We start from the raw sequence: 20,282 nt of genomic DNA on the forward strand, positions 1-20,282 counted from the left end.
CCGGTAATAGGTACTACTTTATTGAGACAAAAAATACAAACTAAACAATAATAAAACTAAACTACATGGAATATAAAAAAAATGACGTCAACTGCGCCACAAGTTTCTTTCGACGTGATATATCGTCTCTGGCTGTTGAAGTACAGTTGTCAATGTACTTAGGTAAATTGAGCCCGGTTTATTTTTTAAGCTTTGCTGGAGAAAAGAAAGCCTTAACGCGTATTAGGCGGAATTAATTACGTCAGGCATTCTCTATCAGTCAACATTAGAGCAAAGCAGAGATTGTGAGCAAGGCAGAAGGCGGTGATACTAACAAGCAAGAACAGAAAAACATGTACAAACAGCAACACTCCTAACTGTACATCGGTGGATCTTATTTCAAAAGGCATAAGGTCCGATGTACAGTTAACAGTGTGTGCGAAGTTTACGTTTTTGGCCACTTCATTGAACAATTGATAAACGCTATAGATCAAAATTAGACACCTTATTAGCTCAGTCACCGCGCGGCCCCCGTCCGATTTCAAACTCCATTTCATGGGTCATGCCTACTTGAAGACCCTTCCTGATGATATAGTAGATTTTAGGGTAAGTGGACCGGTATACCAGGTCACGGGTTCGAAAATCGCGCGAGGCCAATGCCTTGGCGGTAAAAAATCAATATTTTTTACCGCCAAAGACGTCAACTGACAATGGATAAATTTTAAAATGAATTACTCGTATGTGCAAAATTTATTTAAAGACAGGTATCTCTATAGTTTGATAGGGTTAAACAAGAGAAGAATCACGTAATAGCGGATTGGACTGGCGACTGAAATGAAAAACGTTTCGTCAAGTTTGCATTACTTTTTGGTCATTTTGAATGAATGGCATTGTTCATAAGTTGAATTTTTAAGTAAGTAACCATGGGTCTCATTATCCTATATGGGAGTCCCACATAACCCATCCCGGGCCCATCCCCGCGCCTTGGTATGCGTAATAAAAAAAGTATAATTTTATTACAGTCCGATCCCTTATTACTGTAATTTATTATAATAAAGAATGATATTTCACATTCATAGTGGACAAGACAGGCATAAAAGTTGCAACTGAACGGTATTGGTATAGAATCCAGCGCACACGTCTACCGCGAAACCTCTATATAACGCAGACTCAGAAAGATTATTAGTGCCATTCACAACCAAAAGGGTACTTATTGTCGGTGTTAATAAGGCGCTATTTCCATATAGCTTCAATTTGAAATTAACCTTATCGACAACCGACAATGTGGTACCTTTTAAGTTGAAAACGTCACATTAAATTAGTTTATACGTACTTGTGATTGTGACGATTTCAGACAATAGGTACCTCAAATTCTCAGTTTAAAATTATTTGTAACGAATCTTTACGGCAGAATTAAGAGGGAGCCAATATTTATGAGGACAGCTACGCTCTTAGCAAAACCTTACAAGGAAGTGGGTCGATAGAAAAATCGGCCAAGTGCGAGTCGGACTCGCGTTCCAAGGGTTCCATACATCACACAATTTTAAACAAAGTTTTTTTTGACGGGATACGTGAGTAAAACGTCTGTAAAAACCCGTAGAGTTCGGATCAAAAAACAGATGTGACGGAAAGTGTTACGGCGCGGTGGCTTATGTTTCTGCACCTATAATATGTATGGTTTTGATACATCGAAATATCTATTCTATATGTGTAGAGAAAAAAGCTATAACTCGGAATCGAATATACCGCTGACGGAGATGGCAATTATTTTGCGCTAGAAACGACGCCTCCGGAGCTAAAATGACCCTATGCGCGGTGTTTATTTTGTGATTAATTATCAATCCACGGGCGAATATATTTATGATCTTACATGAAAAAATGAAATACTATTTTTAGGCACAGGGTAACTTTCTTTGGTGAGATGATGTTGACATAAGTTTAGTTACTATTAAAATTATGTATTCCTATGTTCATTTAAATTACAGAACTACGAACAAAATGTCTAGAATACTTTGTTTAGAATAATACTTACACGACTTTACATTTTGGTTCAAAGTTGAAGATTTCGATGTATTCAAAATTGGACATCATCATACTCGTTCGCGTCCGTCTTTTTCAATCTGTCAAAAATATGCAACCAACGCCAACCTTAAATAAACCTTATTACGTTGAAACAAGTGTTACAAATGGTCATTTAACAATTTGTACAATATACTACGAACAAGATCAAAATAGTTTTTAATGTATAACAATACGATTGCAGTTACGTTTGTTACACGGCAGATTTAGTCTATTTCCTTTTAAAAATCTACAATAATTTTACAAAATAGTATGCACTTTGTTTATACAAGTTTTTCTTGTTTATCGCAGGACTTCTCAAAATCCCCGTTATATTTAGTGATTCAGTTTTCACACTAATAATCTGGTCACTATAACGATTTGTTTCATATATATAACATATAGGTATACGTCCAATTTCATGGAGTGACCAATCGCTTAGCTAAATCGACGAAGTCCTTTGCAGGAAGCATGCACATGTCATAGGCTCCGGGCCTTGAGCCGCAATAGCCGTCCACACCGTCTCACGTAAATCATTGCAGCTGTGTCCCTAAAACAGCCTAATCGCATTTTTGTTCCTAAATCCAACTCACACTAAACTTGACTGTAGTTTTCTAATACAATTTCCTGTCATCTATAGGTCTAAACTATTCTGAGTATTTTTCCCAAAATTTTAGAGTTTTAAATAGTAGTTTCGTTCCTTGGTATTTTTTTGCATATTGTATTAAATAACTTCTGAACTATTTATTATAAAATAATAAACAAAATACATTTGAAATTCTCACAAAAAACCCTTTCATTTGATATACAGTGAAACCTGGATAAGTGAAGACTTCAAGGGACGAGCAGATTTGTCTCACTTAAAGAGGTATTCCACTTACCCAGGCTCTCAGTTAGCCAGGTACAAATAAATTTCTGTCTCATTTACAGAGGGTTCCATTAATAGAGGTGAGAATAGAGTATATTTCAGTTATAGAGGTGGTTAATAAGGTATTTTGTAAATATCTTTAAAAATAAATAAGGTAAAATAATCCTTGTCCCTAAATATTTTTTAAGTCTGTTTAAATATTTCTTTGAATTTATTTTGAATGATTCTCCAAAGGATAGATATATTAAAATAAAATTAAATTTGATACGGACTTCATTGCGTCTTAGAAATTTATTAAATAAAAATTTGTTTATTCGTGTTACTTATCAAGATTTCAGCTTTCGTTTCGATAGTCTTAACTACATAAAGTAACTAAATCAAACTTGAAGTCGTTTACACACAATTAAGCAAATGCGGAATTTATGGATAGACTAAGAGTTAGTAAGAATACGGAAATTGATCAATAAAGTCCAAGTTAGAGAGGTCATAGATTGACCTTATCTCAGATATAGAGGTCATTTCCTATAAAATTCTAAAAAACAATTAGGAAAATGTAAACTTATAAATATAGTCTCAGTAAAAGAGGTAAACTACACTCTCTGTCTCAATTATACAGGTAAACGTGACTATAAAATCACAACAACTAATCCCAGTTATAGAGGTTCGTTTTATCTCACTAACAGAGGTAATTCAGTGCTAAAGTGTCGGGACCGCACCATGAGTCCCAGCTATAGAGGTTTCTCACTTATCCAGGTCCCACTTAACCAGGTTTCACTGTACATATAACACGATATAAATAGTTTGCAAAACTTTGTTTTTATGTTTCACACTTACCCCTCAAAAATGGCCCCTTTGTTAAAAATAATTTGTTCACGTTAACATGTCCGTCTTTCGGTCACAGACAGACTTTGCATATGTGTACCAAATTTCAACTTATCGCTCCAGTAGTGTTGGAGAAAATAGGCTGTGACAGACGCACGAGTGATCCTATAAGGGTTCCGTTTTTACCTTTTGAGGTCCGGAACCTTAATAAAAAAAAATGACGAACACATGTCTAATTTTCATTTATTTTTCAAGTGTATATAGTTATCTTGCATACCATAGCAGTATGTAAAATATATAATTTTAGTATAAAATACTTAGCTAATGATTTAGCCGAAGCATTTGACTAGAATTTTAAACAAGTAGCGATGGCCAAATCTTCCGTCGCATGATTCGCGCGCCGCGCCGTATTTGTTCCTTTCTATTAATTTACTGGCTTTACGCCCCCTCTTAAACTATTGTTAATTAATTAGAATAATTAATACCTTTTGTTTGAAAACCTCACATTTTTCTTATCTTATCCCCAGCTTAATCTCTAGATTCTCTAGTGCATTTGTAGTGCATAATTGTTTTCCATCGTATTTTCTCGGAAACGTTCTTATGTATTTGTCATGCTACTTCAGTCAACCTTAGTACTTTTGTACCGAGACTGACTGACACGTTCGTACGTTTCCGTGAAAATACGATGGAAAATAATTATGCACTACATCTGCGCCGATAATAGGTACATTCGAGTTAAGCTTATTCCATCTCATTCCTCGGCATGTAAAACGAAAGTGACGCCGTGACACAACGCAATAAAAAACCATGAAACGAAATTACTCAAGATAAATAGGATAAGAGGAAACTGAAAGGAAGGGATAGGATAAGAGGAAGTTCATGAGTTGCATTTACCTATGAGAGAGTGCTAAACTGAAAATAAACCTTTTGAGCGCCAACGAGGCCATGTCACTTCGACGGAGAGCCTTTAAGTTTTATAGATGTTTTATCAAATATAATACCAATAGTACTCCTTTTCAATATTACAAGCATTAACGGATAATACTCAACCTTTAAGTGGTATCCAGACGGGAGTGATCAAATCAGTCGATTTGATCAGAAATAAATCGATCGGGCAATTGAATCAGATTGGCGAAAAATTTACTAATCTAGATACGCCTTTAACTACCACCTGTCATTGGCAGATCGGTTGTTAAGTTACCTTTTTTAGCACAAACACTTTTTAAAATGTACCTTCATGATTTATAATGAAATTAATGAATATATTATTTTGTCATGAATAGGCCTGATGACAAATTTTGAAATCCCTTTTAATATTGCTGGTACACCTGTATTGGTTCCGAAAAACACAATATTTCAGCTATACTCATAAGATTTGACATAAATAATTTCATTTTATTGTAGCTAGTTTAAACCTCGCGCGATTACGCCTCGCACCCCATTTGTGACGTCATAAATTAGTTGGTGGTAGTGTGGTAGATATTGTTTACATACTTACAGTTACGAATTTTGCCTTGAACCCGAATGATATTGTTAATTCAGCACCATATATTACGATTAGGGGTGATATATACATTACAAAAATTAATCACAATAACTCATTTTATACAAAAACTCTCACATGATTGCAATTTAAGATTAATTATTTAGATACATGTAAATTTTTAGTGAAAATACCGAGCGCCGGTTTTACTTTTTCATTTTCCATTTTTTCTGGTTACGACAGCCAACATGGCAATGATAGTTCTATTCAGCCAAATAATTTAAACAGTTTTTTGGTGTAATATCGTATTATTTAGCATTTTATTTATAAAATAACAAATAAATATCTACTTTATATCTTGTAATAATATTTTTTGGACGTAATAAATGTCTAGTGGCAAAATAATATTTTTTTGACCCTCCAAACTCTTTGGTGAGGACGCATGGATTACGGTAAATGAGGTTGTCTATGCGGCTCTAAGAAATATATCATGGATTGATGACGTCACTTCTTAGATCGCTTCTGATTGGTGTTTCAGTGAAAATGCATGGCTGATTGGAGAATTTTGTACTTTTATTTTATTGAATATATTAATAATCCTTCAGTTTATACTGAGATTCAGCCATTATTTAGAATCATATTAACATATATGTTTCTTTGAAACCATTATTTCCATGATTCTTTGTTACTGTCATCAGGCCTATTGGGCCACTGCTACAAAAAACACATTTTGTCGAATCCATTCATCCCGAATTTAGTGCTGGACACTTATTGTGTTTTTTTTTTCAAATCGGCAAACAAGTTAACTTATGGGGGACATACTTATATTATAGGCACGTACAATTACCAATATTTTCGAATTTAAACTGTCGTGAGAGATATATTAACATTAAAATAATACGCACGCACGGGTGGGTTCGCGAAGCACGGCCGTCGTGAACGCTGCTCGCACTGTCGGTGCTTGAGAAAGGAGACCTAAGCTCTCCGAAACATGTCGCGCGAGTGACTAGAGTCTAACTGAGTCTAACACGTGAGTGCCCGCGGGCCGCCTGTTGCCGACCGCTGGTCTAAGCCGTAATAATTATTTTAATATCAACATTTTCTCGAAAAGTAAACGCAATTACACTCCATCCCGTGACAAGTGTGACACTTGGCGCACAAAGGGTTAAACAAGTCTACAAAATATATGGGACATGTCTGACTTGTTAAGAGTCGTGTTTCGTGTCTGCATCTCCACTCCGTCCATGAACTTGCACAGTTTGCCGTCGCACTCCTCCCACGAGCACTTGGTGGTGTTGCAACGGTCTTGAAGGACAGGACAGGGTTAGGTTAGGGTATATACCTCTATATGTATACATATACCCCTCGTGGTGAATGATTGTCCCTATGACAGTTCATTTTTATATGGAGTAGCTGTCAGCAAAAACTCGTTTGTAATCGTTTTTTGGAAGTCAGACAGATTAATTTATTTAGAAAAGCTAAAGTTTTTTAAGTTATAAATATAAAGTAAAAACATATATTTTCTATATTTTTTTTTTAATTAAGCCCTGATTGGGTAAAGATACTTGAAGGAACTGTCACAGGGACCATTATTCGACGCGTGAGGTACCTATGAGTAGCAGGTTAAGATGCGTCCATACCTAGGCAATGCGTTGCGCGGTTATGCTACGCCCTTAGATTAGGGTTTTAGTTAAGCATCATTTGGTCAATAATTGTAAAATGTGTATTGATATTCCTAAAGGTTATTTTAATTAATATATACCTACTTAATTCATGTTTGCGACATGTAAAATGAAAACTGGGAGCACTACACAACTTCCTTTATGAGAATGATAATTGTTTCTGAGATAATGCATATTTTGAAACATAATAATATCCTCATATGTGATGTGAATAGCAGTATGTGTCACATGGTAGCAAAATTATTTCCACCGTGGGTGTTAACAATTGAGTCCCTCACCACGCCGTAAATATATCATTTTGCTCCCTTGTGACACAATTGAACGCGAGGCCGCCCGTATCTGGACATGTCTGTTTGTAACCCCCGTACATACCTGTGTCATCGCATTCCGGAGTGCATATCACGACGCGTTTTGTGCGGAAGCATTGCATTTGAAGTCTCGTAAGCTTCGGGCCGAAGAGGAAGTAACCTGCCGAGCAAAATTGTAGGTACATAATTTATTTAGCCAATAAGGATAATAACACAAATACCTCGTACATAATATAATTTTAAATAATAACACTAAGTATCTATAGTAAATAATATACACGATGAAACCCGGCCACGCATGTTGTGGTAAATCTTCTAAATGAATGTACATTTTCGAACAGCACTTTTCCCTGAATACTTTGTGGTTATCAAACTAAATAATACTCGAAACAGAATATAAAGTTATGTTGTCAGTAACTTTGAGTGTTATATATTCCACAGTACCTATATTTTTGAAGTGAAGACTGCACGATTGGCTCGAACTCGTGCGCATGTAGGGTTTCTGCTCGAGAATTCTCGAGGCGAGAAATCTCGAGAAATTTGTCCTAAGTCGAGACGGAAAAAAAAAACTCAATGCCTCGAGAACTCGAGAAATAAATCTCTTGTGATAAGTAAAAAGAAAACACGCGTATAACACGTGATGTGTCTATAGAGTTATTCTTTAGGTAGTTAAATAAATGTAAACAATGTTTTTTTTACATATTCAGGTGCTTAAAACATTTATTAGGTAGTTAAAAACCAACCAAATAAAAAACTGTCTTGATCCGTCCCCTATTCTATCGTTCTGACTTCAACCGATTTTCATGTTTTGAAACTTTTGAACTGTCATGACGTGTCGTTTTATTAAAAAAACACTATAAAAATTAGTAACTATTACTTATGAAAGCAAAATAATGTAAATTATCGTATATGATTTGTAGATAATTGTTACATATTTGCGGTGATATATTTTCAATAAAAAAGACACGTCAAAATCGCTTATCTTCTTTCTTATGCTAAAAAACGAATTATAGGCTAATGTAATAACAAATATACCAAATTACTATGGATAAATCAAATCATCCCGAATCCCGATATATTCCTATTAGCAAAATATCACAATTTAATTAGCAGCTTCATTGTTACGTTGACTATTTCGTATGTAGTAAAAGTTCTGTAAGTTTGTCACATCGAGTTAAATTTATTGACTTGAATATTCTTGCCTAATACAATACCATAGGTATTGTGGTTTGATTACATTTTGTTAAATAACATGGTGTTTTTTGAAACTTTCAAAATTTCTCGAGATACTCGAGAAACTCGAGAAATCTTGGTCGAGAATTCCCGTGCCTCGAGAAATTGAAAAGGTCGAGAAACCAGAAACCCTATGCGCGTGACACCGCTGTACTGGCCCCATTCTTATTGTCCGTAAGGCCCGTCCTTATATAGTCAATGTTGGAGCCCTGATAATGACAACTGTGACCATACGAGTCCTACCTAACATCATGCCAAGCACCACCGCCAGCAGCAGCTCAACGTTGTAGACCATCACAGCCAACATCAGGAGATAGCCAACTACATTGTGGAGCACGAACACTAATGTTTGGTGCGTGTTTATTAGCATTCTGAAAATAAATACAAGTCATCAATACCAACACCGAATACATTAGGTATTAACAGTACCCCTAGTGTACATTTTATTCGATAGCGTCACGTGACGTGTAGTGTCATTTTGTATGGGATTTTGAGTTTCCAAAACGTCCCGCTTGGCGCGCTGTTCAAAATCCTATACAAAAATAGACATAACGCAAACGCGAACGCTCGTCACGCTATCGAATGAAATTAACACTAGGGGTTCTGATGTATTAAGTAGTGAATAATAAGTACGTATTTTCACAGAAACGCATTCATTCGGTTGAAAATAATAATAGATTTTGCATGCTACAATTTGTGTGGAGTTTCAGAAATTGTCAAGTAAATCACATTTTAAGTTTTGTCCCTATTCACCCCAAGCCGTCCCTATATTCACCCCAGTTGAGTTGAGTTCGCACAGTTAAATTGTGGATTAAACTGTCGCCTGCGGTACTTCCGGACCGATGCGACCTTCATACCTTTAAGAAAAGAGCGTACCCCCGTCTTAAAGCCGGCAACGCACTTATAACCCGCATTATTACCCGTACTTATTACGTACGACGTACTTATTACCCGTAACACACATTTCATAAATAAATTTAAAAAACCGGACAAGTGCGAGTCGGACTCGCCCACCGAGGGTTCCGTACTTTTTAGTATTTGTTGTTATAGGGGCAGCAGAAATACATCATCTGTGAAAATTTTAACTGTCTAGCTATCACGGTTCATGAGATACAGCCTGGTGACAGACAGACGGACAGTGGAGTCTTAGTAAGAGGGTCCCGTTTTTACCCTTTGGGTACGGAACCCTCAAAAATTACCTGGTCTTCATAGACGCCCATCTTTCAACCTGGCCGTGGCTGGCGTTGCGACTGGTCCCGGGCTCAACGGGGAGGTCCCTGGAACCAAGCAATATAATATATGTACTTCAAAATAAAAAATACTTCTATTTTATCAATAAAAGTTTGATTGATTGATTGAAACAATATTTTAGTGTGTATTTCTTTACGTTATTTTTTTTACATTTTTGGGTATCTACTTTTAACCAGGGACCGAACCGCTATCCCTTATAAAGGTTTTTGAATGGGCTAGCAGTTCGAACTGGCAAGTCTTTCACTGGGTTAGCGGTCTTGGGGCTATTGAAAGGTATTTATCAAGGAAAGGGTTGTCTGGCTCCTGCTTAAAACATTTATTAGTTAGCTAACCGAATACATAACCTGGACCTGTCCCTTAACGTTCTGGCTTTAACCTATATCAATTAATCGTGTAATGTTTTCAATTACCCTCAGATGCTAAAGAACCCGTCTCGTGACCCTTATTTTGATCTGAAATCTATCTTTAGTGGATATTTTTGTGTAAAATGCAGAGTTCTAGATAAAGTTCTCTAACTATTTAGTTGAAATAAAACATTTAGTTGTATATTTTGTTAAATATTAAGTTTATAATTGTCATATTGCGTTCAACTTAAAATAAATTATGTATTGTAATAAAACATCAGCTGTGTGAATATATAGTAAACGCTTCGGCGCGTATTGTTTTACTGATAACACAATCAAACAAACACAAATAAATTAGCACTATTGAATTAATCGGGCGTGAACAGGCAGAATATAAAACAGCTCATTTGTATATCGAAACGATTGGGAGAGCCGGTTGGAAGAAATGGATGTAGACTTATTTACTTATTACTAATTACCATTCGTACATTGCCCTTAGAATTTGAAAGAAAAGTTAAATTTCAAAAATTTACTCCGTTTTTATTCTGAGACTCTAAAAAGACTTCATGGTGTAGTTATAATTCAAAAAGACGAGAGTCGTATAGTCGCCATCGGATATATCGGAGCGGGCGAGGTGCTCAAAAATATCTAAACACCTCTAACGCCTTGACAATAAAGTCGTGTTCATTTGAAATGACAAAACTGTCAATATGACGTTTTGTTTTCTTCAAGTCGGTGTAAAGTTAGCTTACGACGATGGTATTTCATCTGTCCTAAGTATATCTTGGTCTAATGTGTATTTGAGTCTCTCATTTTGCTTAATGAGAGAGTGAGACGCAATGCAAATTGGAGTAAGAAATTGGACAGGTGGCATACCACCTCACCTCACCTCACATAGGCCTATACGGCACTGAGGCATAGAAATGACTTACATCACACACGGGCCGTATTTTTGTTTTAAAATACTAGCAGTTGTTGAGTAGTGACCATTGTGTTCAATTTTAAAACAATCGACGTACGTTCAAGTTGGTGGATGGAGTTGGTTAAATAGATCTTTCATATACGAGTACATTCAACTATTGAATATCGACACGGACTATATATATATATATATATCGAATACCGATGGTCCTAAAAGGCGGTGGGCGCGTGGGGTAGTACGATAATGTATTACTTCACAGCTAAACCAGTATGCTACCATGCTACCAGTGCATGAAATAAACCTTAGGACTCGTTAACCATACTAGTGCCTACTATACTTCAGTACTAAATGTTTAAAAGAACTAATTGCTATGTTTAACTCAAGGGAGCGATATGAAAGTAAAAAGAAACCGTTTAAATCTTTATTCAAGTCAAACTAGGTCGGCTCCAACCCTACGCCTCTAACATGAGAAGATTTAGCCCTATATGGGACCGGCAACAAACTCAGAGGGACAAATCTTTTCAAAACAAGTTAAAACAACACATAACACATCATTTCTTTATTTCACAAAAGTAAGCTTCTAATGAAACATAAGAAATCAAAATAACACTTGAAATAAGACACTTAGCTAAATGGTTAAAGAACGCGGGATTCTATAAGCTATCAGAATAATCCTTCAGGTATAAACCTTCAGGAACGTAGCGAGTTAGGCACGAGGTTGGCTAACGAGTATGTCCGATCTCTAGCGCGGTCCGATCAAGAAAAAATACCAGCGGCGGAGCCTCTCCGCTCCCGCCTCAGTCAAGTTGGTAAACCTGCTCGACCAGTCTACCAACATACCGACAAAAATACCAACTCGTGCCTACGCTCACTCGAGAGAAACCTCTCGACGTTCCAAAGCCTTCTACCTGTCATTTTAGTTCAACAACACGCCAATAGATGGCGTTACTCTCTACGCGACTTTATTTATTTCGTTACAATCAAATAACATGTAGCTCAACATTGCTAATCGATTTTATACAGGCGTCTAAAATAATGAACTATAACGCTGCAATACGTCTTTCTGGTGTCAGGGTTCGACACGGCCGTCCTGCGCTACACACGTCCTCGTGTGTGGGTGTATGCATTTGATTCTGTAACAAAATACTCAGCACAGTATCTCATCGCTCGGTCATTCCTGACCCACAATTTGGGTCTCTCTCAAATTACTATTAAAATCAAACTTTATTATCAATCAAACCAAAAAAATAGTTCAAAGTCATTAATCAATCCTCATTTCTCTAGTCAAAAATAGTCCATCGAGCAACGACTTAATAAAAATAATCAGTAATCATCGCCGCTATCTAGCGGATACACTCCAATAATCATCGCCTCCATCTGGCGGATACTCTCAAATTTATGTGAAAACAGAACAATCTCAAACATCAAAAACACAAATCCCAACAGCTCTAATTCATTGCTCGGCAGTATCACTACCATTGTCATCAATATCAATTTACGGGGAAATTATCTGGCATTAAAAAAAAATCTTTGGTCATATGTGATCTAAATTTTTGTAAGACATCTTAAAACAAATAATATTCTGATTTGATTATGCCAATTTTACTCATATGAACACAGTACATAAACAAAACAACACCAGTCCTTCGGTGCATTGCCAGTCCTTCAGTAGATACCAGACCCTCGTCAGAAGTAACCATCTCAGCCGCGTAAGTGCTACTCCTCGCAAAGAGCATTCTGCACATAAAAAGCAGACGACGTGCACCTCTTACATGCTCCGGCACTTCTGATGCGGTCACTAAACAATACCCAGACCATCTAAAGCAAAACAGTAGTGCCCAGTCCATCGGGCGTGCCTTCAGTCCATCGAAAGCAAAACAGTAGTGCCCTGTCCATCGGGCGTGCCTTCAGTCCATCGAAAGCAAAACAGTAGTGCCCAGTCCATCGGGCTTGCCTTCAGTCCATCGAAAGCAAAACAGTAGTGCCCAGTCCATCGGGCTTGCCTTCAGTCCATCGAAAGCAAAACAGTAGTGCCCAGTCCATCGGGCTTGCCTTCAGTCCATCGAAAGCAAAAACAATGTTAAGAGTGAATTCCAAAAAGAAAATAAAAACGGTTCTTTAAATCATGTTACTCAGAACCATTGGTACTATCAGCGTCAACTGATCAACTGAAACTGAACATCACTGATCAAAATCACTAAAGATAGCTTTCTACTTTAGCTTTAACAACAGAAACTCAGCTTTCTACTTTAGCTTTAACAACAGAAACTCGCTCAAAACTTCTATGCAGAAGTAAATCCTCTCAAAATAATCCCAACAAAATGGGAACTGCTCACCAGATTAATAAAGCACGATGCACGCGTCCCAGTCAAAGGTGGTGGTGAAGTCCAACCCAAGCACGAAGGCTGATGCTTTCCGCTTTGCAGTTGCCGTTGCTGCGGCAGATGGCGAGATGCACGATGTAGTTTAACATAGCTGGCTGTTACTGAAATCATCATCAGGTTTATCATTTATCATGTATGCAGGCTAAACTCAAAGGTTTATTAAATGCAATGTAGCAGACAAAAAAAAACATGTTTCCAATGTATACGGGACTTCAAAAATCTCAGAATAAAATTTAAACTTCAACGAGTGCGTTTTATTTCATTCTATGAACAAACAAACATGTGTTCCTAAAATAGGTAACACGGTAAAATGGGCCAATACGAAAAGTGACAGCTAATTAGTTACGTTAGACTGTTATGCTTCGCCATTACACTGAAAATAAAATTCACTAATAAACAATTGGAACGAAACCTGTCCTTTTATTTCCAAATCTCCAGAACAGACGATACTGCACAGCTGCTTCTGTGTTACAGGTGTGATGGCGTCTGTAAGTTGTCCCTGCTTAGGTTGCAGCACACTGTAACATTAATTTTCATATGCGTAGCTCATGCTTTCATAGTATGCACGATTTGTGATCTATCACGGCATTACGGGCAATAATTTGTAGCAATTTTACTAATTACTAAACGCATAGCATTGGCAAATCAGCAGGATCAATTTCTAACGGTGCATTGTATTTTCATGAAAAAAAATATTTTTTGAGGGTAGATGCACAAGTGAGCGATAAAATAATATCACGTCGTGATAGCCGATATTTGATTGTAATTAACAATATGGATTTCACATCAAAATAATTCAAGATCACTTAGATTTAAATGGATTATAAAAATGAATTGTATTTTCATGAAAAATCAATTATTGAGGGTAAATTCACAAGTAAGCGATGAAATAATATCACGTTGTAATAGCTAATACTCGGTTTTAATTAACAGTATGGATTTCAAATCAAAATAACTCAAGATCGCTTCGATTTAAATGGATTACAAAAATTAATTACAAAGAAACTTAACGATCCCAGAGATGACGTCACGTCACAACCGTTATGCTAGACTGCCTCAATCATAATTCACAATTTCACAATAATTCTCACCAAATAACAATGAATTACACTCACCTTTCAATCAAGGTTAGACACGTGAGCTTACCATTACCGCGTATCCAGATTATAGAATGTAGGTCACCAAAACACACGAAGATACACCACGCTCCCAGGTGGCTGTGTAAGCAATACATGATACCTTGGCAATCCCACTTCTGATATCGAATACCGATGGTCCTAAAAGGCGGTGGGCGCGTGGGGTAGTACGATAATGTATTACTTCACAGCTAAACCAGTATGCTACCATGCTACCAGTGCATGAAATAAACCTTAGGACTCGTTAACCATACTAGTGCCTACTATACTTCAGTACTAAATGTTTAAAAGAACTAATTGCTATGTTTAACTCAAGGGAGCGATATGAAAGTAAAAAGAAACCGTTTAAATCTTTATTCAAGTCAAACTAGGTCGGCTCCAACCCTACGCCTCTAACATGAGAAGATTTAGCCCTATATGGGACCGGCAACAAACTCAGAGGGACAAATCTTTTCAAAACAAGTTAAAACAACACATAACACATCATTTCTTTATTTCACAAAAGTAAGCTTCTAATGAAACATAAGAAATCAAAATAACACTTGAAATAAGACACTTAGCTAAATGGTTAAAGAACGCGGGATTCTATAAGCTATCAGAATAATCCTTCAGGTATAAACCTTCAGGAACGTAGCGAGTTAGGCACGAGGTTGGCTAACGAGTATGTCCGATCTCTAGCGCGGTCCGATCAAGAAAAAATACCAGCGGCGGAGCCTCTCCGCTCCCGCCTCAGTCAAGTTGGTAAACCTGCTCGACCAGTCTACCAACATACCGACAAAAATACCAACTCGTGCCTACGCTCACTCGAGAGAAACCTCTCGACGTTCCAAAGCCTTCTACCTGTCATTTTAGTTCAACAACACGCCAATAGATGGCGTTACTCTCTACGCGACTTTATTTATTTCGTTACAATCAAATAACATGTAGCTCAACATTGCTAATCGATTTTATACAGGCGTCTAAAATAATGAACTATAACGCTGCAATACGTCTTTCTGGTGTCAGGGTTCGACATATATATATATATATATATATACAAGACAATACCTTATTCCCAAAAATTAAAAACAGTGTAGTAGTGCCATGGGAATTTTCCCGAAACAAGGAATATTCTCTTATGGATAATTCCTGGGAAATTTCCCTTGTTATCGGGAATATTCCCCAAACAGAGAGGAAAATGGGGACTACGTTTCTTTGGAAAAGCGGTCGTCCCTTTTCCTCTTAACAATGTTGACGATAGTACCCTCAGGGAACTTGGTAATATCAACTCTATCACCATAGCATTAAAGGTGCAAAACGCTAAACTCACCGGCACAGCAGATTCCGCCGTTCGTCAGACCTGTAAGGGTACAGCCGTTTTTGGGCGGCGCGCTGCACTCTCGCCAGGTACACCTGCGGAATTAAGACTACAGTGGACGGCGTATTCCCCTTTTGTCCCCGCCGGGCACAGATGGGAATAGGCGCTTCTAAATCATTCGCACGTGTCCCCGCCTCATGTATAGCGGCAGTCACGTGGGGCGGGGACAAAAGGGGATACCCTCAATTCTACATACAAACGAATTTCCCATTTTCCTCTGGGTATTAACAGTATAGAAAATAAGAAAATATTTTACACAATTTAATGTATGTGTAATATTTTTTAACCGTGCCAATTAGCGGACGCCACCGCGCAACCGTGCCAGCTAGCGGACGCCCTAATAGAAGCTTCATGGATATTGGAATTTCTCTTGAAATTATGGTGAATCGATATCGAGAAGCACAACGATCCGAAGATAACATTTTGTGGAAACGGCTGGTGGTGGTGGTGATGTCGAGGCCGAAGAACAGAAAAGGCCTGAGATCGTAGCCGAACCACATCCACACATGGCTGATGGTTATACTATCGACATACCTTAGAAGCTTCAAATAGAAGCGCCACCACAAACAGCACTATCCAGGTGAGAGCGAACTGCCAGGGCGTGGTGATGTCGAGACAGGAGAACAGAAAAGGCCTGAGATCGTAGCCGAACCACATCCACACATGCATGGCTGATGGTTATATTACTATGGACATACCTTAGAAGCTTCAAATAGAAGCGCCACCACAAACAGCACTATCCAGGTGAGAGCGAACTGCCATCGCGTGGTGATGTCGAGACAGGAGAACAGAAAAGGCCTGAGATCGTAGCCGAACCACATCCACACATGCATGGCTGATGGTTATATTACTATGGACATACCTTAGAAGCTTCAAATAGAAGCGCCACCACAAACAGCACTATCCAGGTGAGAGCGAACTGCCAGCGCGTGGTGATGTCGAGACAGGAGAACAGAAAAGGCCCGAGATCGTAGCCGAACCACATCCACACATGCATGGCTGATGGTTATATTACTATGGACATACCTTAGAAGCTTCAAATAGAAGCGCCACCACAAACAGCACTATCCAGGTGAGAGCGAACTGCCATCGCGTGGTGATGTCGAGACACGAGAACAGAAAAGGCCTGAGATCGTAGCCGAACCACATCCACACATGCATGGCTGATGGTTATATTACTATGGACATACCTTAGAAGCTTCAAATAGAAGCGCCACCACAAACAGCACTATCCAGGTGAGAGCGAACTGCCAGCGCGTGGTGATGTCGAGACAGGAGAACAGAAAAGGCCTGAGATCGTAGCCGAACCACATCCACACATGCATGGCTGATGGTTATATTACTATGGACATACCTTAGAAGCTTCAAATAGAAGCGCCACCACAAACAGCACTATCCAGGTGAGAGCGAACTGCCATCGCGTGGTGACGTCGAGACAGGAGAACAGAAAAGGCCCGAGATCGTAGCCGAACCACATCCACATATGCATGGCTGATGGTTATATTCCTGAGGACAGAAAACGTTATAAATAAATAACAAATTGGCTCTGCGCTCACGGTGCATTCGCCGCTGCCCAGTCCAATTTTACCTTGGCCGCCTTCATATTTACTTACATAACGTACAAATCAGCTTCTTGCAGCCAAGCCTTAAACCAGTCCATGGCTGGCCATAATAGTAAATTCCTACCAACCGCCTGAGCTTACAGTAGACCTATAATAGGGATTGTCATCCTTGGGGTACGGAACCCTAAGGGCGTCCGCTAGCTGCTGCGGTTGCACGGAGCGGGTTAACGAAAAATAGTATGAGCGTTGATGATTGGCGCGGACGCGTGCGGCGAATTTTAACTTCAATGACACCGGCGTGCGCCCTCTCCGTGCACCCGCGCCAGCTAGGCGGACGCCTTAAAAACTGCATCAAAATTTATAGGTATTTGCGATTGAAGTAATTGATAATATAGATATGCATATATGAATACGCGTGACACACGCCATGACGTCACGAGATCAGAACGGACAAGCGGCAACAATAGACCGTGTCGAGCTATCAAATAACTAATAATAATAACAAATGACTAGGGACGGAGCGGGTCAATGATCGAATGTTTATCCAATTACGATGTCATTGAGTTGACTGGAGTAATCCACATTAGCTAAGTATACGTCGAAGGATGGTCCCTATGACGGTTCATTTTATATGGAGTACCTGTTACGTTACAGTTTTGTAGACATTTTTTTAGAATTTTGACACATTCATTTATTTAGAAATGTAACATTTAAGTTATTTATAACAATATGGTAGAAAGTGAAGTCAATGAGACTTTGGGGAACTATCATAGGGACCAGATAGGGAAAGTAGGGGACCATTGGGCAGACGGGAGGCTGGGGCACCCCCTTGTAAATCAGGACGATTCACAAAGGGGTGCCCGAGCCTCCCGACTGCACAATGGTCCCCTACCTCCCTTACTTATAGCTCTTGCGTTAAATGATGGTCCCTATGACATTCAAATCTTCTTCCTTGCGTTATCCGGGCATTTTGCCACGGCTCATGATAGCCTGGGGTCCGCTTGATAACTAAACCCAAGAATTGACGTATTAGGCACTAGTTTTTACGAAAGCGACTGCCATCTAATCTGACCTTCCAACCCAGAGGAGAAACTAGGCCTTATTTGGATTAGTCCGGTTTCCTCACGATGTTTTCCTTCACCGAAAAGCGACTGGTAAATATCAAATGATATTTCGTACATAAGTTCCGAAAAACTCATTGGTACGAGCCGGGGTTTAAACCCGCGACCTCCGGATTGAAAGTCGCACGCTCTTACCGCTAGGCCACCAGCGCTTCTCCTATATATGACATTCAAGTATAAGTCTCATTTGGTGAGCTTAATTTAAAAAATAATTGAAGATACATATGTTTTTACCGTATTTGTATCACTTAAATGATACATTTCTAGAAAAAAGAACGAAATAATTTACAATGAAATTTAATAATGCACATAATTTGTATATAAAGTAAAACCGCCTGATATATTTCTGAGATATTTCTAAATGGGAGATTAATATAATAAGGAAGATATAACACAATGTAACATAATACCTGTATCATCATATATATAAAATTGAAAAACCAGAACGGGTTAAAAAACGAGGGAAGAAGCGAGATGGCGCCTTACAAATTTCTAAAAAAGTTTTTGAGACGTTTCTCGAATACGACGCACGTATGATAAGAAAAACCTGTTCAAATCAATTATCTACATATGGGAATAGAACTAGAGCATAAAAACCGGGCAAGTGCGAGTCGGACTCGCGCATGAAGGGTTCCGTACCATAATGCAAAAAACGGCAAAAAAAAAACGGTCACCCATCCAAGTACTGACCTCGCCCGACGTTGCTTAACTTCGGTCAAAAATCACGTTTGTTGTATGGGAGCCCCACTTAAATCTTTATTTTATTCTGATTTTAGTATTTGTTGTTATAGCGGCAACAGAAATACATCATCTGTGAAAATTTCAACTGTCTAGCTATCACGGTTCGTGAGATACAGCCTGGTGACAGACGGACGGACAGCGGAGTCTTAGTAATAGGGTCCCGTTTTACCCTTTGGGTACGGAACCCTAAAAACTATCGCTGCCGATGCGTATTTAATTTACAATAAGGAAAAGAAATTTTCATAACAATCTTCATTTTACGACATCGGCCATTTCTCGGCAACTCTCGGTTGCTTTCGTTTGGCGGTGCTACAGATTAGACCAAATAATCCGTAAGTTAAAGTAAACTAAATTATGTTTGTCATGTTGGTATACAGGTATTTCTGAGTTTTTTTACACGAAGTAAAATAAAAAGTGCTGTCAACCTCAACCTTAGTCTATAGAGCCCATACGAGTGATTTATGTCATATATGACTTATCATTCTTATCAATCAAAGTAATTACTATATTATTATTATCAATTTGTATTTTGTTGTTTTAAATTTATTTTTGAGTTATATTATTCAGATTGACTTTCGCGGCTTCGGCAAACATTGCCATTCGTCCGGGGAACGGGCTAAGAATGCTGAGATGGGCCAAAAATACAAAGTTGATAGTAAGTTATGTAGGTAGATTAAAGTGCATGTTCAGATATTATTGAGCGACCTGATAAAAATAAGCAAATGTACAGTCAGCAGTCAGCCAAATATCGTAATATAATTTTGTTGCCATAGAAATAAGGATGTGGTCCGATATAGTGGCGAAATATTGAGAGACAAAAGCGGCTAAATTCAGTGGTGGCGGTGGAGAATGGGAGAGGATCGTGCCGTGAAGAGAGCGCAGGTACTTGGGACAACAAAATGGGAGACGCCCGAGTGGACGTCCTAGGTACCGCTGAAACGACGTAGTTGCTCAAGACCTGCTCAACCTCGGCCATAGCGACTGGCGAGAGCTATCGCAAGACCGATAGGACTAGACTACCTATGTTTGTA

At 38.4% G+C, this 20,282-nt stretch overlaps 1 protein-coding gene across 3 annotated transcripts in view; it reads right to left on the reverse strand.

Annotated features, from left to right (window-relative positions):
- Positions 1 to 20,282, reverse strand: part of LOC134804371 (uncharacterized) — a 34,317-nt gene that overhangs the window by 11,830 nt on the left and 2,205 nt on the right. The window contains exons 2-6 of one of the 3 annotated variants that reach the window (XM_063777405.1): positions 17,182 to 17,333; positions 15,780 to 15,862; positions 9,633 to 9,710; positions 8,677 to 8,804; positions 7,265 to 7,360 (exon numbers count right to left, since the gene is read on the reverse strand). In XM_063777405.1, coding sequence (XP_063633475.1) covers positions 7,265 to 7,360; positions 8,677 to 8,804; positions 9,633 to 9,710; positions 15,780 to 15,862; positions 17,182 to 17,316 — 520 coding nt within the window. In that variant the 5' untranslated portion in view covers positions 17,317 to 17,333. Of the gene's footprint in view, positions 1 to 7,264; positions 7,361 to 8,676; positions 8,805 to 9,632; positions 9,711 to 15,779; positions 15,863 to 16,361; positions 16,510 to 16,689; positions 16,838 to 17,181; positions 17,334 to 20,282 lie in introns of those variants that run through there. The other 2 variants (XM_063777404.1, XM_063777403.1) reach the window with 2 other exon arrangements.

The sequence above is a fragment of the Cydia splendana genome, chromosome Z (genome assembly GCF_910591565.1).
Source record: "Cydia splendana chromosome Z, ilCydSple1.2, whole genome shotgun sequence".
In the NCBI taxonomy this organism is placed as follows: domain Eukaryota; kingdom Metazoa; phylum Arthropoda; class Insecta; order Lepidoptera; family Tortricidae; genus Cydia; species Cydia splendana.